Genomic DNA, 23,780 nt, shown 5'->3' on the forward strand with positions numbered 1-23,780 from the left:
CACTATGGAATTAATGCACTTTGATACCACTTTACTAAGTGCCATGGAATACTGGGAGGTGTAGTTAGATCAGGCACCTGCTGAGAAGCCTTGTAAAACTACAATTCGCAGCACTGAGCCAATGTAATTAATTGCATAACAGTATAAAAAATCAACATGAATGAATACAAACTGAGGGTGCATCTACGCTGTGGAATTAACACACTTTGATACCACTTTACTGAGAGCTATAGAATACTGGGAGTTGTAATTAGATCAGGCACCCATTGAGAAGCCTAAAGACCTTGTAAAACTACAACTCATAGTACTGAGCCATGACAATTAATTGCAAACTAACAGTATAATAAAGTCAACATGGATGGATGCAGACTGAGGGTGCATCTACACTGTGGAATTAACACACTTTGATAGCACTTTACTGAGTGCCATGGAATACTGGGAGTTGTACTTAGATCAGGCACCCGTTGAGAAGCCTAAAGACCTTGTAAAACTACAACTCACAGCACTGAGCCATGGCAATTAACTGCATACTAACGGTATGATAAAGTCAACATTGATGGATGCGGACTGAAGTTGCATCTACACTGTGGAATTAACACACTTTGAAACCACTTTACTGAGTGCTGTGGAATATTGGGAGTTTGGTGAGGCACCAGTAGAAAAGCCTAAAGACCTTGTAAAACTACAACTCATAGCATTGAGCCTTGGCAAATAACTGCATACAGTATAATAAAGTCAACATGGATGGATGCAGACTGAGGGTGCATCTACACTGTGGAATGAATGCAGTTTGTCACCACTATCATTGCTATGGCTCAATGCTATGGAATCATGGCGGGGGCAAGAGTAGTGAGACCTCACCAAACTACAGCTCCCAGGATTCCATGGCAGTTAAAGTGGTGTCAAACTGTTGAACTTCCACAGTGTAGATGAAAACGTGCTCTTCGTGTGGCTGGGTTCATGGGCTGTGTTTTTGTCCCACCTTTCTCCGGATGGGTACAAGGGCCCGAGGGCTCCCTCCCTCTCTTTCTCGGCGTGGATTGCGCCCCGAGTGTTTATGTTTTCTTTGTTTTTCCGGGAAGGTCCGCCGTGTGTTACGAAACCTTGATCTTTTTCTCTCTCTCTCGGCCAAGACTCAGCCGCGCGGCTCCAGTGTTTACACGCACAAAGGCAGCAAAGCGAAGGGGAACCGGAGAGGGCATCTAGAGGGGCCCTTTCCCCCACGGAAAGGAATACTAAACCGTCATCCCTGAGGAAGCTGTGGTCGAAGAACCTAGAAAGGTGAGTAGGAGTCGTGGGTCTTGCCTTGGGGGCATCTACACCTTAGAATGAATGCTTATTATGCTCTCAGTGCCTCAATGGAATCATGGGAGTTGTCGTTTAGGGTGGCAACAGCATTTTTTGACAAGACTCAAGGGAGGCCTTGTAAAACTCCAAATCATTGAGCTCTTGCAGTTAAAAGGGATAGAATTACAACTCCCAGGATTCCATAGCATTGAGCCATGGCAGTGAGAGTGATGTCCATCTGCATTCATTCTAGATTCACCTAATACTTCATCACACTATGAATCCAGTTTAAATTCACTTTCTGCCTCCTGCAAAATTCTGGGGTTTGTAGTTTAGCGAGGCTGTTAAAGTATCCTCCCTAAACTACAAACCCCAGAATTCTGCAGGAGGCAGCAACTGGATTTAAATTAGATTCATTCTCTAGTGTGATGAGATCACAAATGCAGTATTTCTCAATCTTCCTAACCCTTTAATACAGTTCCTCGTGTTGTGGTGACCCCCAACCATAACATTATTTTTGTTGCTACTTCATAACTGTAATGTTGCTACTGTTATGAATGGTAATGTAAATATCTGATATGGAGGATGTATTTTCAAATTCACCGGACCAAATTGGGCACAAATACCCAATACGCCCAAATTTGAATACTGGTGGGATTGTGGGGACAGGACTGATTTTGTCATTTGGGAGTTTGTAGTTGCTGGGCTTATAGTTAACCTACAATCAAAGAACTTTCTGAACTCTAACAATGATGGAGTTGAACCAAACTTGGCAAACAGAATTCCCATGACCAACAGAAAACCCTTGAGTTTTGGGATTGATTTTGTCATTTGGGAGTTGCAGTTGCTGGGATTTATAGTTAACCTACAATCAAAGAGCATTCTAAACTCCGCCAACAATGAAATTGAACCAAGCTTAGTACACAGAACTCCCATGACCATCAGAAAATACTGGAAGGGTTTGGTAGCCTTGAGTTCTGGAGTTGTAGTTCACCTATATCTAGAGAGCACTGTGGACTCAAATAATGGTGGATCTGGACCAAACTTGGCATGAATACTCAATATGCTCAAATGTGAACACCGGTGGAGTTTGGGGGAAATAAATCTTGACATTTGGGAGTTGTAGTTGCTGGGATTTATCGTTCACCTACAATCAAAGAGCATTCTGAACCCCATGAACTGTAGAATTGGGTCAAACTTCCCACACAGAACCCCATGACCAACAGAAAATACTGTGTTTTCTGATGGTCTTTAGCGACCCCTGTGACACCTCATCACAACCCCCTCAGGGGTCCCGACCCCCAGGTTGAGAAATGCTCTTCTAATGAGTAACTCTTGTGATTTCTAGGAGTACAACTGCAGAATTAATGCAACTTGACAACATTTTAGCTGCCATGACTCAGTGCTGTGGACTTGTTGTTTTACAGGGTTTTAAACCTCTACCAAAGAGTGCAGCACCAAACTACAGCTCCCAAGATTCCATAGCACTGAGCCATAGCAGTAAAAGTGATGTCCAAATGCATTCAGTTCTCCAGTGTAGATTTGCCCCTAGAAACTTTCTTCTGCTTTTAGCCCACACATTTATCCACAGGTGCATCCACACTGTAGAATTAATCTAGTTCGATACCACTTCGAGTGCCATGGCTCAATGCTATGGAATCCTGGGAGTTTTAGTTTGGTGACAGAAAGGCTAAAGGCTTTGTGGAATCACGACTCACAAGATTCCATAGCATTGAGTCTTGGCAGTGAAAGCTGTGTCAAAAATGCAGTGTAGATGCCTTTGTGGAATCATGGGCATTGTAGTTTGGTGACAGAAAGGTTAAAGATCTTGTGGAATCACGACTCACAGGATTCCATAGCATTGAGCCATTGCAGTGAAAGTGGTGTCAAAACTTCAGTGTAGATGCCTTCATGGAATTGCAGGAGCTGCTGTTTTACAAGGTCTTTAGTTTTCTTTCCCAAAGTGTGGTACCTCACTGAACTCCGACTCCCAGGATTCCATAGCATTGAGCCATGGCAGTAAAAGTGGTGCTGAACTGGATTAATTATACAGTGCAGATGCACCCCAGAAACTGACTTTCTGCTTTTGATCCATGCATGTATCCATATATTTAAGGAATTAAAGTTTATTTGTTTTTTTTATAAAAAAACCCCAACAACACCATGTTTCCCTTCCATAAGATGTTAGCTCTGTGTGGCAATCCATGCCACCGCCTGCCCACCCAAAAGACGCCCCATCTGAACAACAAAACAAGCCTCTGTCCTTAGTTCACCCGTGTCTTTAGCATGTGGGGATAATTGCCTTTGCACATCTGGTAGGTCACTTAGGACAAAATAAGAAAAGGGGTGAGGATGGAGTTAAATGCTCACTGGACGCTGATTTTCCTGGGTTTTGTGGGCTTAATATTGGACTGGCAGCATTATCTGAACGCTTCATTCTTTCCTATTTTGCCTCCTCGGCTTGTATGTGTGCGTGATAGAGATATATATCCTAAGGAAACAAGCTAGGAAAAAATGATGTGTTCAGAGAGATATTACCGGTATATATTATTGTGGGGAGGGGGGAATCTGTGGACGTCAAAGGGTGGAAACCAGTAACTCATGTAGCGGTGGAAATAATTTCCTACATTCATCAATCTTTGATTGGTTTGTCAGTCGATTGTACATGCATACGTTTGCATATGATGAAAGGAAACATTCTTTATTAGAGAGGATGTATGAATAGGTGGCATTCAGCCTTCTTTGACCTGGTCTCCTATATATGTTTTGCACAACAAGTCCTTTCATTCCTGTTATCCATGATGGCTTGAGCAGATGGGAGGTGCAGTTCATGGCATGCATAGGCCACAACGGGCATCATTTTTGAAGAGATATTCCATTCGGAGGAAGAAAGACGTGATGGTCAAGGGAAACTATAAGGCATATCTTACACTTTGAGTCAACATTGTCATGCAGCTAAAAAAGCCAATGTGATTCTAGGCTGCATCCTCTCAATTGAGGAAAACCATAGATAAAGGTTAAGGTTTTTCCCTGCTATTAAGTCCAGTCATTCCAAATCTGGGGCTTGGTGCTCATCTCCATTTCTAAGCCAAAGAGCCGGCATGGTCTGTAGACACCCCCAAGGTCGTGTGGACAGCATGATTGCATGGAGCTCCGTTACCTTCTCACCAGAGCGATACCTATTGATCTGCTCACATTTGCATGTTTTTGAACTGCTAGGTTGGCAGAAGCTGGGGCTGACCAGATTTGAACCTGTGACCTTTTGGTCAACAAGTATAGCAGCTCAGTGGTTTAACCCACAGTGCCACCAGAAGCCATAGCCCCACTTTATTCTCTTTTGGTTAGAGTTCACCTGAAATCAGTAGGTGCGTGGACTTTAATGGATATAGTATGACCTATGGACTTCAGTGAGTACAACTATATCTAAAGACTATGGACAATTGATGAAGAATGATATCCTGTGTACTCAAGACAGAAAAGAAATTACATCTTATCTATAACTGAACTTTAATTAGAAATGTGCCTGCATGGTGAATTAATACAAGTTGTTTATGAGTAAACAAAATATGTTATTTTTCAAAGAAGATTTTGTTTTTTATTATCTCTGAGCACATATTTTAACTAAGAGGTTTTAAGGGAGTGTATATTCTTTGGGAAAACTTCAAAGAAACAACCATCCTCTGCTAACCAAATATATATTTGTATTGACATGTCTTTATTCTTGGCAGTTTTAAGTCATGGTCCTTCAGTTTAACAGCTGAGTTACCTGTGTGCCATTACATGAATGCTTGTGAATATCACTTATTCAAATAATTGACTTTTAACAAGGTCATGCTTTCCTTGACTAGTAGTTTTCAAAATGGTTTCAACATGTTCATGAAGATTCACATTTGCCAAATGGATGTGACATCATTTTTACCTTTTCAATAAGGTTATGGTGCAGTTATTTCCAATAGGTTATGGAATTTCCAGCAGGCTTGTTTTTTGCTCTGGAGACCAAGACATGGTAATGCATTCAGATTGCAGGAAAAGAGACTCCACCTAAATATTAGAACTTCCTGACAGTAAGAGCTGTCTAACAGTGGAATATGCTCCCTTGGGGTATGGTGCATTCTCCTTCTCTGGAGGTTTTTGAGCAGAAATTAGATGGTCATCTATCGGGCGTGCTTTGATTGGTTCCTGCACAGCAGGAAGTTGGATTGGGTTGCCCTTGGGGTCTCTTCTGACTCTAAGATTCCAAATAAGTACTAACCAGGCCTGATTCTGTTTAGCATTCCAAATCAGACAGGATCTGGTACCATTAGGATATATAGGTGTTCAACAGATATGGGGTGCAAAGTTGAATTAGAAGAGAATTCAGTTGGCCCTTCCAGTTCTATCATTCTATGATCTCAAAAGTTTCTAGCAGAGAAAATCGTCTACTCTACCATGGCATCTACTAACTCCCCTTTTTCTTAGAATTTGTCTATGGCAGACCTTACAAAAACACCCGCTTGTTTTAAATTGAATCAATTCAAAATCAAAGAGTAGGTTATGATTTGTAAAGTTGCATATGCTCACATTTAGCTCCTCTGAAGATCCCTATCTCTTTGCATGAGTCTACTTGGGCCCCCTGCATGCCTTTATACTGTAGAATTAATGCAGATTGACACCACTTTAATTGGCATGGCTCCATGTTATGGAATTTATTATTATTATTATTATATTTATTTATTTAGATAATTTCTATCCCGTCCTTCTCGCCTCCGAGGATGGCTACCAACGTACCCTTCGGTGCCAAACGATACACAAACTAAAATACATTTAATCTATATTAAAAACAGTTAAAATTACATAAGAACAGTTTGCCATTTCCTGTCATCCTTCGAATAATCCATAGCCATCAGTTCAATAGTACATTAAAACCATCTTCAGTCCATTGCCGTCCACAAAACCAGTCCGTTAAAACCCTATATCCAGTGAATGCTTGATTCCATAACCAGGTTTTTAGCATTTTCTGGAAGGTAAATGAGGGAAGGGGCAGATCTAATCCCGTTCAGGAGGGCGTTCCACCACCAAGAAGGCCCTGTCTCTCGTTCCTACCAACCATGATTGTGATGGTGGTGGGACCGAGAACAGGGTCTCTCCAGATGATCTTACGGTCCTTGGGGGTTTGTAGAGGGAGATACATTCATAGAGGGAGATACGTTCGAATAGGTAAGCTGGGCCAGAGACTGGAATAAGGGTAGTTTGCAGTTTTACAAGATCATTCATTTTCTCTGCCAAAGGGTGCTGGTACCTCAACAAACTAGAAATCCGAGGATTTCTAGTTTGGTGAAATCCCAGGATGCTAGTCCCTAGCATTGAGCCCTGGCAGTTAAAGTGGTGTCTAACTGCAGGAATTCTACAGTATGGATGCTTGCCCAGATCTTCCAGGAAGATCCATTACTCAGTCCCACCCTTTTCTCAAGTTTGTTTGTTGTGGGAGCAAAGGAGAACAGCTTCTTGGTGCCTGCTACTCAGTTCCTTCCTTATTGCCACTTCATCAGCAAATGAAAAATGAGCTTTCCAGATATTGACTGAGAAGGCTCCATATTTTCCATGATGTATTGTTTTTCTGATTTTTATCTTTCATTTTTCAATTGATTTTTTAAAAAAGGGATTTAATTGAATTTTAAAAATAACTTTATGCATGCATGCATGCACACACACACATAGCCTCTTTTTGTAACTGTATTTGTTTTACCTTTTGTAAGCTGCTTTGGATCCCAATATTGATAATTTAGATGCTATTTGGAAAAGTAAACATATGTTTTCCTTAGTGTAAAAATGTTCTATTGATTTAAAGGTTTGTAATTGATTACTCTAATTGATCTCCATAGTTACCTTTACAGTTGCAAAAGCACTTAGTCCCATTGAGTCTAAAGGTCTATTTTATAAGTACCACTAAGTCCGAATCTAATCCACTGTCCTTCTTTTCCAATCTATTGTACAACTCAGACATTGAGACTAAGCTTTCAATGCACTTGGCCAATTAAATTTCAAAATGTGCGTTGAGGAGATCAGAACTGAAGGGTGTTCTCGATTGTGTGGCTTAAATTGGCATTAGCAATGCACGTCCTGCTTGTATGATAGGAGCGTACAGTCTTTTCCATTTCCATTTATTTATTGGTTACATTGTTATCTCACATTTCATCCAGTGAGCTCAAGGCAGAATGTGTAACTCTTCTCCTCTACACGCTGTGCTCACAATATCCCTTTGAACTGGATATTCAGACCAGGTTCCTAAATTAATACCCTGCTTTCCTCTCTTAAATAAGACTAAAATCAACTCACAATGATAAAAAAATGCAATTTAAAATCTACAACATATAAATATTAAAATAGGATCAAACCGTGGAATTGTTAAAACAAATCAATTAAAATTACAGAACCATTAAAATTATTAAAACACTACAGAGCATCCCTAGCTGATTCTTTAAAAACTTTCTGCATTCCTCCTCAGCTGCTGCAATGCAAGGAGGAAAGGGAGGGGGCAACAGGCTCTGCTATAATTGACAGATGAAAACCAGGAGGCATTTAGCCAAGTAACATCAGGTCAAACACACAAGCTAGGATAGGCTGCAGCTGCTTGCTTTTGCCTGAGCCCACTGAAAAGGACACAAATCCACTCCTTTTTCTCCTCTCTCCACTGTATGCACACCAGTTTTGCATTTTGAACTCAATTTGCAGCAGTTAAAGGAAAATGAAAATGAAGTAGAAAGGTGTGTGCAGGAGAGAGAAGCAGGGACATTTAAAAAGCATCTGGAGAAAATGGGATTACAGATTACATCGGGGACTATCCCTACCAAATCAGAACAGTTGGAGGGTATGGATTAATGAGGTATGGAACAGCAGATCTAGCCATTCCTTTAACATGCTGTCAATAGATCAAAAAGGAAGGGTGATGGAGAACCAAGACATTCAAAAAACTCTAAAACCAAGACAGTAAATAAAGAAGAACACTCAGAAAACCGGGGAATTCCAGACAGGAAACAATCACGGCCAGCAAACATCTCCATACAAAGGATTCCCCCAGGCAGGAAGCAGCCAAGCTTTGAAGCTGCAAGACAGACCCATAGCCAGGATTTTGATTTGGGAGGGGCTGAGTCTGAGTGAAAGAGGGTGTACCTTAGCAAACCTTTTGTATCGTTACCCCAATACCCCCATGCATATGGGATATGTTGAACATGAGGATCAGATCATGATATGAATAAACGTAACAGTTTAAATAATGTACCAGTGAGGCCTTCTTGCAGACCACCATGAGAATTTGCCCCCCCCCCTTCCCGGCTACATGCCTGCTGCAAAGCTATTCAATGCTAATAAAGGTGGCCAATTACAACATTCACACTTGCCTCCAAAAGACAAGAGTTCTTTGTCCCACTCAGTACATTCTGCAGATATATAAACCCCACTTGCCTAATTTCCAACAGATCCCTCAACCTCTGAGGATGCCTGCCATAGATGTGGGTGAAATGGCAGGAGAGAATGCTTCTGGAACATGGTTATACAGCCTGGAAAACTCCCTGCAACCTAGAACCAAGGTATTTTTGAATGCCAGTGCAAAGGCATTGAGGGAGGATGGGCAGGAGAAATCACCTGTACATATTATATTGCTTGGCTCCAGCAGAAATGGAAATGGAGAAAGAGAGACCTCATTTACACTGACTATTTAATGCAGTTTGAAGCTAACTTAAAACTGTGGTGGCCAAACAACAAACACACACAAAACCCACAAAAGAAAGCTCTTAATGTGTATCAGTGCTTTATGGTATATGTAATCGCTATCTGGGCCTCAAAGTAGTCCCAGGATTTCCTATATAATCATCTGCACAGAGAAACCGCTTTCTTCAATACCAGTTTGAAAATTATTTAAGTTATCACTGTAGATGGAGAACAAGATTGCGATCATATATAGCAAGACCTTCCATTGACTCACATCCTTCTCTCTCAATATTAGGGGAGGAAAGTTGCCATAACTCTTGCTGGTTCTGCCACCTTTTCCTCCTCCTCTTCCTCCTTCTCCTTCTTTTACAGCAGGGAAGATGTAGAGTGAGTGTGTTTATGTGTGAGTGTTACCAGCACTGGGAAGCAGGTATACTTACTTTTTCAAAAACAGGGGCCCTTTTAGATGAGTTATGTAATGTAACCCACTGAGTTTCATGGCTTAATGAGAACTAGAACCTGGATCTCTCAAATTCTGAATCTTTTGACAAGGCTGCCTTCTGTATTCTGTCCCTCACGAACAATGCCACATGTGTACCAGTGATGCAAGAAAGGTTCACAGGGCTCATTTATTAGTATTCTCTGAAAAGCTTGCATTTGAAATAGGAAGGAATGATTGTGGGATTGCTTTGCCACCACTCAACTTGCAACGGAATCAATGCGTGTGCGTCATTACCATGCACTTGAAAGCCACCTTGCAAGTAAGATATGTGGGAAAGTCTCACATGGATCTGCTCAAGCCACATTCCTCATACATTAGGTTGAATGTGAATACCTCTCATTGCTTACCCCCCTCCCCCCCCCCCCCCCCCCGCCATCCCCAGTATCAATGATTTCGTGCAAGCGTTCCTTCTTGCTAGGTTTTAAAAGAGAAGGAGAAGGAGCGAGGCTAAGTTCAGGATTACATGATGACTATATGATGATGACCAGGACTGTGCCAAATTGGTACAGAATTTGGGACCATTAACCTTCTCTGGCAAACTGAGAAGTTTGCAGTTTTAAATCACGAACATGCAGATGTGGATACAGCCCAGTGAAATATCAAACACTGGGTGAAGATCTGGGATGAAAACAGTGTTCATCAGTCTTGCCAGAGGCAGGACAGGACTCTTGTGCAAATTTAATACTAAAGTTTGTGTTTGAATAGTACAATTGTGGCATCCCATTGCATTCAGCATGCACATAATTTGATTCCACTTCTGTGTCTTCTGTTATTATCCATACCATCACAAAATGTATAAAACCAACAAGTCTGTGTATATCTTTTTAATTTGCATGATGTGTAAAGACTGCAGAATCCCTTGTTTCTTGATGTAAAATGTGACTTTAGCAAGGATTTAAAAAGACATTTGCAAAGCAACAGAATGGGAACTGCAAAACATTGGGCAATTGTTATTTCCACATTTTTTCCAATGCAGCTTTTCTTTCTTTGGACTTGCTTGCCCTGATGTACTGATAGTGTGGATTCACATTGTGTCCATGTACAAATAAACATACCACAGGGAATGTGGCACAGCTACAGCTTGGAAATCTGGCAGCCTTATCAGAGGCCTCATAAGATATAGCTTCAAGGACACTGTCAGTGTACTGGGTCATCCCTCACATCCTTTTTGTGTGTGCTAAGTGCCTCAGTTATAATCTCTTCTCCCACTTCCTGCTGAGCTTTAGCAGGAGAAGCAATCAGGGTTTTAAAATGGTGACAGTAGGAGAAAGTAACAAATGGCACGACAGAGAAAAAAGCCTGTATTTCATTGACTGATCCAGAAAAATTACTGTTCCTGGTTAAAAGCTCATGACATATCTTGGTCAGGAGTGTAAAAGTGCTCCATCATTTTGCCCCGCCATCCTTTTCCTCTCCTTTTACTCAAGCTGTCTTAAATCTGTCTTTGATCATGTACTTCCATCTTTCTTTATATGCATGATCTCTCTAGACTGGCTTTCCCCTATTTTCTTGGGCCTGTAACACATTCTCTTCCATCCTCCATCTTGTGCTTTTGGCTCTTTTTCTCTGTCTCTTCTCAAATCTTACCTTGGCTCTCTCAGTCTGCTTCTGTCCTTGTTTGCTTCATCTTGCAGTATTTTACCCAAGCTAAGACCCGAGCATCTTTTGCATGAGTAAACATGCAAAACTGTTAAGAGTGGATAATTTTTTTTGTCATGTCAGGAGCAAGTCACTTCTGGTGTGAGAGAATTGGTTGTCTGCAAGGAGGTTGCCCAGGGGACGCCTGGATGATTTGATGTTTTTATCATCCTTGTGGGAGGCTTCTCTCATGTCCCCGCATGAGGAGCTGGAGCTGATAGAGGGAGCTCATCTGACTCTCCCCGGATTCAAACCTGCAACCTGTTGGTCTTCAGTCCTGCCAGCACAGGGGTTTAACCCACTGCGCTACCGGGGGATCCAGAGTGGATAATAGTTTCATTACATATGAGTAAACCCATGATGGATATTTACCATCAGACATGGGTCTTTTCTGTGGTGGCCCCCTGACTCTGGAACTCACTCCCCAAGGATATCAGACAAGTCCCCAACATTGGCAGTCTTTGGAGGAGCCTGAAAACGTGGTTGTTCCAGTGTGCCTTCCCTGAATAAGGAAACAATGCCCTGTTCTGATTAATTCTCTGCAATTGTACTCTCTGCAATTCTCTGCAATTGCACTTTACTACCCGTTGGGTTGGTCTCCCTACATTATCTTTTAAAACCCTCCTGCTTAGATACATCCTAACTCTGTACACGCCCAGTGTCAGCCTTGCCCAACCCAGCATCTTTTAGACCATTGAGACTATGAATCTCATCAAAATGAGGCAGGGGAAAAGCAGGGGAAAGTGAATTGTCTTGCCGTGTTCCCTCCTGTCTTTCCTCATCTTCTTGGATGGACAGCTATCCCACGGGCGTACTGTGCCTCTTCCCGTATTTCCCCTGCTTTCTCCCACATTCTGCTGCTTGGACTTGGGTAATACCCAATGGTTCTCAAGCTCTGTTTCCATGCACTTAGGAAACAGAGCACCACAGAGTCCTACCAGAAGTGTCCTTAGACCATGTGATGACCTCCGTGGGACTCCCATGGGGTTTGGTTTCCTAAGGACGTGGAAACTGAGCCCGAAGACTATCTGATGAGATTCTATATCTTCCCTCCAGCCCAGCTGGAAATGGTTTCAGATGACTCATCAGTTATAGTCCAAGAAAAACCAGTGTGAAAACACCAGGTTGTAGATTGGTAAACTGCACATTTGTTCCCAGAATTCTGTGACCTCTTAATTTGGCCAGTTGTATTTGTTTCCAAAGTAAGAGGATTGCAAATGGGCTGTCCTGCCTGTGGGCTCCAGGCCTTAGTCGATGTACCCTTGACCTTATTTACTAGTGAGCTGCATTGCAGCGAACTGAAGCAAGGGTCTATATTGGGTTGTGTGACAACCCCTCATTGCACCCTGGATTGCTAGTGAAGTGGGCTAGACACATCATCTTTCAGCACTTTTCTTCTCGATACCACAGAAATCTTTTGGTCAGTATGTCTCCATGTCTTTTTAGGTGAGTTGGAAAAGGAGCTTTGTAGTCATGGCAATGGGGCACCATCATAAATGTGAACATGAAATACTTATGAGGTCATAACTCTAGCTTACAACATCATAACTGTCTAACAGAGTGCCAGCCATAATTTAAAATATATCCACTAAGAAAATATAGCATCTACAGCAGTGGTTCTTAACTTGTGGGTCCCCAAGTGTTTTGGCCTACAACTCTCAGAAATCCCAGCCAGTTTAACAGCTGTTAGGGTTTCTGGGAGTTGAAGGCCAAAACAAGAACCATTGATCTATCTGGTAAAATGCAAGTGAAAGACCTTTGTCTGTCAGCAGAAGGAAATCAGGTAGGGGGCAATCTAACTTCTATTCAAATTAATTTTGTAGTCTGAGATCACCCAAGATAGTCCTCCATCTGGTCTCTATCAAATTGGCTTGGGAGTATGCATATGGAAAGAACCAGGGAGGTGTAGCGGCATGAACTAGGATTCTGGAGACCACAGTTCAACTCCTCACTCAGCCCACTAATTTTTGGAAAATCACACTGCCAGGAAAGCAATGACTGACCCATTCAGAACAAATTTTGCTAGGAAAAAACATATGATAAGTTTGCCTTAGGGCCTCTATAAGTCACAAATGACTTGAAGGCACACAGCAATAACACAACTGAGAGAACATCTCACAGGTTGGGCAGGATGGGAGATATGGTCCAATAGATAGCCTGGATACATGTCATATAGGGCAGAGCTTCTTAAACTTCTCTACTCATGACTCCTTTTGGCCTGAGAAATGTTTATGTGACACCGGGTATATAAAATAATTATAAAAAACAAATGTTTATTGGTAGCAACTCAGCATTTGCAAGGCTTGCTAAACAGGCTAATTTTCCTGTTTATAAAGCACAGTGGAAGCATTTACTGAGGAATCGGCTGTAAATATTGAACAACAGATGCATGTAAATGTCTAAAACAGCCACTAGGTGACATTCAGAAAACCTTTACTGTTGCCAATTATTTGGGACCCCAACATTGAGACATTTGGGATTGGGGGCCACAGTTTAAGATGCAGTGATATTGGGTTTAATAGATTATTATCAGACATGGCTGCAAATTGGTTGTAAAGGTATCATATAAAGAGGGAATTTTACGCTCCCCTTAAAAGGCCTCAGGCAACAGTAGTACTTTATCACAGCTCTCCTTTCCATTTCTAATTATGGTGCTTTGGGGAGAAGTACAGAACATTTTATCTGGGTTTTAGTAAGAACTTTATAGAGTTGTCCAAGGTGATGATCCACTTCCCCAAACAGACCCATCAGCAAGGTACAGTAGGCTCTGACACTGAGTACTATGACATTGTCACATAACAAAAACATAGTAACTTGTCATTAAAGGCTGGAATTCCCTTTTTAAGCCACACTCCTCTTTGGACAGATCCTCTTGCAATGTACAAAATAGCTTCATTAATGCATTTTCTCAATAAAATGTCTTCTTATCATTCCACCAAGAGCGAAACACTTAAGCGTTTCTGTGACTATGATGCTACCAACTAAGCAGGAAACAAAATAAAACAAACCTGCATGAACAAAGCTTTTACACTTTTCTAGTTCCTTTGGTTATCTTTCTAAAATTTTTAGAATAAATTTTGTACTTCAGGGTGCCTTTACAACATAAATGTGCACATTTCCCACAAAAATCGAAAGGGAAATCCCTTTTAAGTATCCTTTTTTTTAAAAAAAAAAATCAGTTTGAAAGTGCCTAGCACAACCTCCTCTGAACCCATCCTTCTGAAGGGATGAAGGTTTCTTTCATCATGGCACCTCTGTGCAGTATGCCATTTTTATATTAACATTATATTTATTTGTATTGCTACTTTTTTCCAGCCTTGAGAGTCAATGTGGCTTGCAAAAGTTAAAGCAGTACATGCTGTACTAAAGTCAGTATATAATTAAATGATCTAGAGAATTAAAAGCAATCAAAAACATTCCCATTAAAAATAATAACCACAAATATAGGTAAAACCCTATATTACTAAAGGTCCTCTCCTTACAGGCAATCTGTCCTCAAATGGTCTGCCAAAACAACAATAAATCTTCACCAGCAGCCCTTTTGTGCAACACAATTATAGTACTTTAATTGCCATGAGAATGTTCTATGGAGTCCTGGGATCTGCAGTTTAGTGAGGCCCGAGAGCTCTCTGGCTGAGAATTCTAATTGCTCCTCCCTCGCTACAAATCCCAGGATTCCACTGGATATTCCCATGGCTGTTAAAGTGGAATCATAACATCATAATTAGGCAGTTCGAAAGAACTCCTGCATAGAGAAAAACAATAAACAGTGTATCTACACTGTAGAATTAATGCAGTTTGAAAACACTTTAACCTCCATGACTCAATACTGTGGTATCATGAGGGTTGTAGTTTGGCAGAAAATTAGCCTTTTCTGCCAAAAAGTGCTGATGTCTTATCAAACTACAACTCCCAGCATTCTATAATATTGAGCTACGGCACTTAAAGTGATGTCAAACTGTATTAATTCTACACTGTAGATCAGGCATGGGCAAACTTCGGCCCTCCAGGTGTTTTGGACTTCAACTCCCACAATTCCTAATAGCCTACTGGCTGTTAGGAATTGTGGGAGTTGAAGTCCAAAACACCTGGAAGTCCAAAGTTTGTCCATGCCTGGTGTAGATGCACCCAAGGAGGATGATAGCCTATCCTCTCTGGGAAGGGAATCTATTCAGCCAGCCATTAAGAAGGCACTCTCTTATGTATTCTCACCGGATGTACCTGTGAAGATGTTGTGACAAATATCCTTCCTGAAAATGATGTAATTATAGAAATTGTTCTGATAAAACAGAATCTGTCAAGGCAAGTACATCCAATTGTAACGCAGCGTACCACAACGTCCGCTCTTACATACACAATTTATTCTGGTTCTTCCCCACAGAAATGTTGATTATGCTGGCAAATTTCAGCTCTGCAATGCTATTAAAAGGTTATTGGAAATTCCCTTTCATAACAAATTGAATTTGAGGCTTAGTTGCATAACATTCCCTACATATATTTTTCTGAAATCTGTCAGCCTCAGAAAGGAAGTGTCATCAAGGTCCATCGGATAGTAAACATGTTATTTCCAAGTCGTATGTTCATGGTGTTGACCTACAAATTGAGTTTAATATCACCAGACCTGCTTAGCAGTTTGTATACAACTGTGGACATTCATCTGCATGGACCATCAACAGAGAGTCACAAAGTAGCAGGGTTTTATATGTTGGGATTCAGATCTAGAGCTGAGTCCAGCTGGACAATTTCCAAAACGGCCTGGGTGAAATTGGGCTCTTTTCCATATTGCCCAGTCGGGGGCTGAATCAAATCTTGTGGTTGACAAGTCGTCTGCAGTACATATTCAGGTGGCCCCTGAGATCATGTTGTAAATAAGAGCAAAACAGCAAAGGCCTTTTCCAGAGCAAACAGCAAGGAATGCCAAATTCAAACGCAACTCCTCCAGGACTCTGAATTTAATCAATCACAAACGGGGTCTCAGTCTCAGCTGACAAATATTTTCAGAGGCAATGAGGAGCTAAAGATCTAAGCAAACCTACATCAGCCATCCTCAGCTTTGCATCCTCCTGATGTGTACAAACATAACTTATACTGGCTGGGGATGATAGGAATTGTGAGTCAACACATCTAAGGGTACATCTACACTGTGGAATTAATGCAGTTTGATACTACTTCAACAGGCATGGCTCATTGCTATAGAATCATGTGACTTTTTTGTTGCGGCACCAGCACACTTTGGCAGTAAAACCCCAGATCCCATAATTCAATAGAATTAAACCATGACAGGTAAAATGGAGTAAAGTTGCATTAATTCTGAAGTGCAGATGCGCTTCTATTGGCACAATACTGGAGGGAAGCTGATCTACAAGATAATTAATAACATTTCTCCATGTATTTGGTAGAAGAGTGACCTCGGAGTTTGTGCGGAAGTTAATTTAATTCAGAAGGCTTGCAAATAAGCAACTGCCACTTCAGTTGCCCCACAAAAAGGAAGCAAACCAGAATAGAACAACAAAGATCATTGATTCCGTTCGACTCCTGTCCTCAGACAAAATACCCTTCTGGCCTTTTATGAGTCAGAAGGGGAAAAAAGTGCTGCCCTTTCTAATGGAACAACGGCTTCTGAAACGTGGATGAATAACATGCTTCTATAATACCCCCATAAATCTCTCCCACCTTCCACTCAGCCCAGTGTTCTATATATGTTTAAGAGGAGCATCCCAGTTCCTATGGCAATCCATAGAAACAGGAAAACAGTGACAGGAAACATAGAAAGGGCTAGTCGGTTTAGTGAGGGGATACCATGGGTCATGCATCCGGTACAACAAGTACACCCCTAGCTAGGGCCTCCTTCCTCTGCAACTGCAAATGTACCAAACTTTCTTGCATGCTTCCCCAGCGAATCATTACTGCAGGGATTCAGGCTTTGGTTTATTATGCAATGTCAATTGCCGAACAAGAAGTGGAAGAGAAGTCTTCAAGATTAAGAGAGCCTAACAGTTTTGCTTGCTTTGAACTTTCATTGCTTTTTCAAGTTGTGGCTTCACATTGAATTATTTATTTATTTATTTATTTATTTATACCCTACTTTATCTCCCCTGAAGGAGACTCAAAGCAGCTTAACATGAAAGCATTTGCATACAATCTAAAATATACAAGTATGAAACATTAAAACAGAATTAAATATAAACAGTACTTAAAATTCACTGTTAAAATCCATTAAGACATATTTAAAGTTAAATAAATCAATGATGTTAAAATGATAAGTAACTGTACATTCAAATTTTAACATCTGAGTTCATTGCTCCTCTCTCTCTCTCTCTCCTTACACTCTCATTCTCCGTGTGTGTGTAAAATCTGTTTGAATTATCTCTTGTCTTCAGCTCCCATGATCTAAATAATATTTTATTTATTTTATTTAGAGCATTTGTATCCCGTCCTTGTGGGGGACTCAGGACAGCTTACAACTGGCAGTCATTAGATGCCAACAACAACAACAACAACAATAACAACAACAACAACAAAACAGTTAGAACACAACAATTCGCATAAACAAATCAACAGCAATAAAAATACATTAAAAAGCAATAAAATACATTAAAAATATTGGCTCTTAAAATATTAACACAACCAAGTCTGAGTCCAAAAATCCAAATCATAGTCCAGAGTTCCAGTTTACTTATGAGGTAACAACTCATAAGTAAAACTACTGCCTTGTTAAGTGTCTCTGCAGGCATCACACTGTAGTTCTTATAGTTTCTGTACCAGTTCAACTACAGCTGTGTGTGTTGGGGAACTGGGGTAGGAGAGCATAGTGGTGAAAGCAGCATAGCTTATTTCAGATAGAGTGTGTGCGCACCTCCATGTGACCTGGGATATGATGTCTGGGGAAATGTGACACCTAACTAAACAAATGTTGCCTTCTTTGTGTATTCCAAATCAGTGGTTCCCAAACCTTTTTGGTCATGGAACCTTTCAAAAGACTCCCCCCTTCCCCCGAACCGTTTTCCCCTGATTTTCTTGTGGGACACTGACTCTGTCCCTAAGCACTGTGAGCCGACAAAGGTCTCCCTCCTTTCATCTCTTCCTATTGCCGTATGTTTTAGATAATGTAGTAAGTTTGGAAAGAAAGAGAAAAAATTTGAAATATAACTACAAACATTGATTTGATACAAGAAAACACTGGCTATAACATCAAAAATCGATTTTGGTACAGGAAAATGTTGGATTCACACCTAAAATGGTGAATATAATTGTTTCATTTTTAAACTTAAAATACTTTTGAAATTGGGCTTTATGTCTGACAGCTGAATACGTAAATCCAGAGTGGCATCTAACTAACTCTTCAATTAGCCTTTGGTCTAAGCTGAAAAGCCTGATTCACATCAATACATGGACACAACAGGGAGTAGAATTTGGGTGGCCCTTCTGACTACTGACTGGTGTATGTCTATCAGTCCTACCCAAAGTCAATCGGTGGCATACATTTCATTTTTAAAGCAGAGGTGCATTGAATTTCAATAAAATCTTCATACACTGGCATGGACTTTTAAAAAATATTTTAAAATATTTTAAAAGGCTTTTTATGGGCTCCCTAGGGTGCTTTTGCAGAACCCTAGGGTTCCACAGAACCCAGTTTGGGAACCGCTGTTCTAAGTCATAGATGGAAATCATATGAGAATTCAGATGTTGAACTGCAACTCGTTGCAGCTCTATATAGCAAAATCAATGGTGAGGAATGCTTTGGAACAACATGTGGGGTGTATTTATGTGCACATGTGGGTACATGTCCTGAGCCAATCTAAATTGCTAGAAACAAGGCTGCAAAATATGAAAATCCTTGGGAAGACCTTCATATTTAAAATTTGTACTTTTGTGGGGAGTTATTTTAGAGGCAGGAACTGACAAAAAACCACCTCTGAATATTCCTTGCCTAAGGAAACCCTATGAAATCAATGGGGTTTCCATAAATCAGCAGGCGACTTGAAGGCACATATACACTTTAGATTGAGGGGGGTTTGACTATTGTTTTTAATACTCTTTTGAAGCTCCTGACACAGGCAGCCTGTGATTCTTTCCCCTTCATCTACCGCTTCTATGATCAATCTTTCATCTTTCCCACATCACTCCAGGCGGGTCTGCCTGGCATAGATTGTGTATTTTCTCAGCAGGAACTATTTTATGTCTGTGTTTTGTACATTGCCTAACCTACCACTGGCACTAAATAAATGTTTCTTAGTAGAACGATGTACTGTAAACAGGATACCATGGGCACAGCTCATGAAGCATGTGGCACAGAAACATGTAAGAACAATGCAGAAACAAATGTTAGAAGCTGCAGCAGGCTACGGTCAACCCTCCACAGTTGCTGGGTTGTAATAGCACAGGATCTCTGCAAAAGTGAAAACCTGTTCCTTTTTTTAATCTGAAAGAACACCTTTCTAGAAATCTCTAGTTCCTCCAGCACAACTCTTATGTTGGAAGTTAACCACAGAATGGCACTGGAGGAACTAGAGATTCTGACAACCTCATCAGGTTTTTTCCCTCCATCCTGGTGCACTCTTGACATGCTGACGGGACAGAGTCTACTGGAGCCCATCATATGACACAGGACTATTTCTGGTAGGTCTCTGTTGGGCTCCATCCCAGCAGTATTCTGGCAGCATGCTAAAAGGGAGTCCTGAGGATATGGGTGACTACCCATATCCTTATTGAAAAAGCTGGTGACAGTATGGGAAATGTCATGGGATGACAACCCACAACCAACCATGGTAAGGAGACCAAGCTGGGCGCTGCCCCATGGTTTCCTCTGTAGTTCCCATTATCCCCAGGCTTCTGGACTTCCATGTGATGAGGTCCCTAGAGACAACATTTAATCAAATCCGTGAATAATCAAATGTGCAAATTTCAAACCTACAAATGTGGAGGGCAGACCATATACTGGTATTTAAAAGCGGATGATAAAGGCTAGCATAGTGGCAGTGATGTGAATTGGTACCTTGATATTTGTTCGTTTTGAGTCCCCTTTGGGGAGATAAAGTGAAATATAACAACAATAATAATAGTTTTTATTATTTGTTGCCTCTTTGTGTTGTGTGCTTGCATGAAGAGTGTAGTTGCAGAGGAAATAAGAGCATTGCCCGGCCCAAATAAGATTTCTGCCCCCCCCCCCAAATAAAATTGTCCTGCACTTTCCTGAATTTCTAGTCTTGCTGCAACTTAAGCTGAGCACACAGAGGTACAGTTTAGACATTCAAGGAAAGATGGCAGACAAAGTTACCAAGGAGATGCAAACATAGCAAAATATAAGAGCTCTAGGTGGGGCTGATTTTCCTTGTCTCATTTTCTGAAATGCCAGAACTTTGAAGATTGTGGGAAAATTTCATTGGGGTTGTACTCAAAGAGTCAGGCAGAATAGTATGAGATATGGCCACAAAAATAATGGTTGGTTTGAAAAACAGAATCAAAAAGCCATCTTTGACATCCAGACAACCCTGTGTATGTTAAAAGGTGTAAACATAGGACCTTGGACCTCTTCACACAGAACATTTTTGCCCCATTTTGCTGCTTTTATGTGTGGCTTGGATGTGTGCCATCACACTAGGCATGGCAGCCCCCCGCCCCCGCCACACACACACATTCCTCCCAAAGTGGGGTGGAAGCGGCAAAAGCACGTCCTCCACCACTACAGGGAAGAAAGTCTTGTTTGGGTAGCTCTGATGGAGCTAGCCACACTTTCCTTCTCTTTTTGCTGTGAGATGACAGAAAAGGCAGTGGGGCAACACACGTTGCCTTGCCACCCTTTCTGCCATCTGATTGGGGGAGGGAAAGGATGCCAACATACTCTGCCCCCTCCTCCACAGTGTGATGAAGAGAGGAGGGAGAGCACGCGGGGTGCCACAAGCCTCCCCGCATGCCTTTCCTTTAGTGGTGCAATGGCAAGGCCCAAAAAGGCTGTGTGAAGAGATCTTTAAACCCACGTAACCAAGGCGTTTAGTCCTGTGGCATTACAAATAAATAAATGTTCCGTTATTCATTACTTATCACATTTGCTTTTTTAAAAAAATACCAAAAAGGATGAAGAGGCTGCATTATGGCAGAGTACTGGGACTCACTGCTGGTTAGGAGGCTGCCCACAAGACAACCCATTTGCCGACATCATAGATTCAATTAAATGCAGATGATTCTGACAGCTCTCATCCCATGTGTTTTTGCATTTTTGAAATGGAATATCCTGGTTACTGAATCCAGAAGACGACCTCAGACCATCTTCTTCCCCCCTCCCCTTTTTTGGACTGTTTCTGAAGTTTAACTGACAAATTGTGACAGAGCTGTCAGGAAGTTCCCCTTCATCATGGGTAGCTCTCCATCATAAATTGTATCCTCAATGGGATATGGTCCATATATGTTTCATTTTTACTTAGATCTAAATTGGTGATGGTTTCAAAGAGAACAAAAATGGCAAATTCCACATTCAAATAACACTAGTATTGATGTAAACTGACAAAAGCCAGGAAATTCTTTGTTAAGGCAGCCACTGTTATCCTTGACTCACCCTGTTGTGCCTTGTGTATTGCAGCAGTACATATGTTATGTAAGACCACCTCATTCTGACAGCTTGGTAATGCTTATGCTAAAGCAGTTGAGTGCCGATCAAAATACATGCCTCAGAATTGTTGACTTTCTCCACCTCCAGCTGAATAAAGAGCAGATGCAAAAGTGAGGCAACCATTGCTCAGATTCTAATTCATTGCACGTGGGCAGGCTTTCCTTGCTTCTTTGCCAGCACTGGTTTGGGGTGTATCTCCCCCTTCTCAGAGTTCACTACCATCTTTCAGCACTGGAGCGTGGAAGTGACTTACCACAAATAATAAGTTACTTGAAAATACTTCACTACCACCCCCAATAATGGATAAAAGGAATATTTTTACTCTGTTGTGTAGCTGTAAATTTTTAGTAACTTTAAAGTTATGGAGCTATGGCAAAAGTAAATGGTGGAGGGACTTTTTTTGTGGCAGGAATGACTTGAGAAACTGCAAGTTGCTTCTGTTGTGAGAGAATTAGCTGTCTGCAAGGATGTTGCCGAGGAGATGCCCAGATATTTTACCATCCGGCGGGAGGTTTCTCTCATGTCCCTGCAAGAGAAGCTGGAGCTGACAGAGGGAGCTCAACTCGCTCTCCCTGGATTCAAACCACTGACCTGTCAGTCAGCAGTCCTGCCGACACAAGGGTTTAACCCAGTGTGCTACCAGGGGCTCCTGTGGACGAACATCAGATGGTTGAAGCACTAGCTCTTGCTTTACCTTGTTCTGCTGATTGCAACTCTGTTGCTGGTGTTGAGGTCACACTAATATACACAACAGTATTCATTGTAGAAGTAGTTTATTACTGCTAGCTTATTTATGCTAAACCATAGGCTATTTGCATACAAAATAACTAAATGCAGAGAGGTACAGTATCTATTTTTTTTATCACAGACCAGTGACTTGTAGAAATTTGATGTTTTCAAAGAAGTTATAATAGTTGCTTTTCAGAAACAGGAAAGCAAAATCACACAGTTTTAACATTGCAACTATAATGGTACCTAACTATACATGGGGCTTTGTGTTCATAACGGTAACTAATTAGTTTTAAAAGTAACTTTCGAGGCTGTGCTGAGTGTTCTCAGTCTTCTGTATTCCAAGCTGAGCTGTGGTATCCTTTGTCAGCCAAAGTCCACTAGGTGTGTCTCAAGACATCTGTGCCTTCTAAAGATAAGGGGTCCTTAAATCACCTCAGTCCATTGTCATTAGCATGACATCCCACTCAATAAAATGAAAGGAGATGAAATTACCCCTAGGGGAATGAGATAACTTTGGGCAGAATAGGAAATCATATTTTTCAGAAGAAAAGGATTTGGAAGCACAATTGAACACCAGTACTAGAATGGGAGAAGCAGACGGATTTCAGATTACTAAAAGCAAAACAAAATGGTGAAATATGACATGGTGATACCTTCCTGATTCCACGGGAAAGCCTTGTTGATACTAGCCACGTTCCGCATTCCTACTTAATCTTTAGTACTCCACACTCATAGCACAGGAGAGAATTTCTATAGGACAACAGCAAGTGGTCCCTTTCCAACTTCTCTTCCAGCAGGCTCTCACCTGGGTATATGCCATGATCGCAAGATCTCCAGACAATATAGTGAATTGGAAGTTCATTTGTAAATCCTTTAGGGGGGGGGGGCAAGGGATTGGGAAGGCAATTGCTCTCAAACTCCAGGAAGTCTTGGATGACACACATTTCCCTGACCCATTTCAAACCAGCTTCAGAGCAGGATACGGAGTTGAGACTGCTACGGTCGCCTTAGCAGATGATCTCTGTCTCAACACTGACAGGGGGAGTATGTCCTTATTGGTGCTTCTAGACCTCTCAGCAGCCTGCGATACCATTGACCATGGTATCCTTCTGGAATGCCTGGAGGGGCTGGGAATTGGAGGCACCGTGTTGCAGCAGTTCCAGTCATACCTGTCAGGCAGGTTCCATATGGTGGCGCTTGGGGATAGCTGCTTCTCAGAAAAGGAGCTGCTAGGTGGTATTCTACAAGGTGCCATTCTATCCCCAATGCTCTTTAATATTTACATGAAGCGGCCGGGAGAGATCATCTCTTTATTCAGGGAAGCTTTCA

At 41.4% G+C, this 23,780-nt stretch overlaps 1 protein-coding gene across 4 annotated transcripts in view; it reads left to right on the forward strand.

Annotated features, from left to right (window-relative positions):
* Window positions 1–942: 942 nt before the first annotated feature.
* Window positions 943–23,780, forward strand: part of LOC132773743 (armadillo repeat-containing protein 12-like) — a 77,621-nt gene continuing 54,783 nt past the window's right edge. For 2 of the 4 annotated variants that reach the window (XM_067467978.1, XM_060773188.2), the window contains exons 1-2: window positions 943–1,281; window positions 8,742–8,852. Coding sequence is in view for 1 of the 4 variants with exons in the window: in XM_060773188.2 (XP_060629171.2) it covers window positions 8,760–8,852 (93 nt within the window). In the remaining 3 variants the exon portion in view is untranslated. The remainder of the gene's footprint in view (window positions 1,282–8,741; window positions 8,853–23,780) is intronic. The other 2 variants (XM_060773187.2, XM_067467977.1) reach the window with 1 other exon arrangement.

Source organism: Anolis sagrei, chromosome 4, assembly GCF_037176765.1.
Source record: "Anolis sagrei isolate rAnoSag1 chromosome 4, rAnoSag1.mat, whole genome shotgun sequence".
Taxonomy (NCBI): domain Eukaryota; kingdom Metazoa; phylum Chordata; class Lepidosauria; order Squamata; family Dactyloidae; genus Anolis; species Anolis sagrei.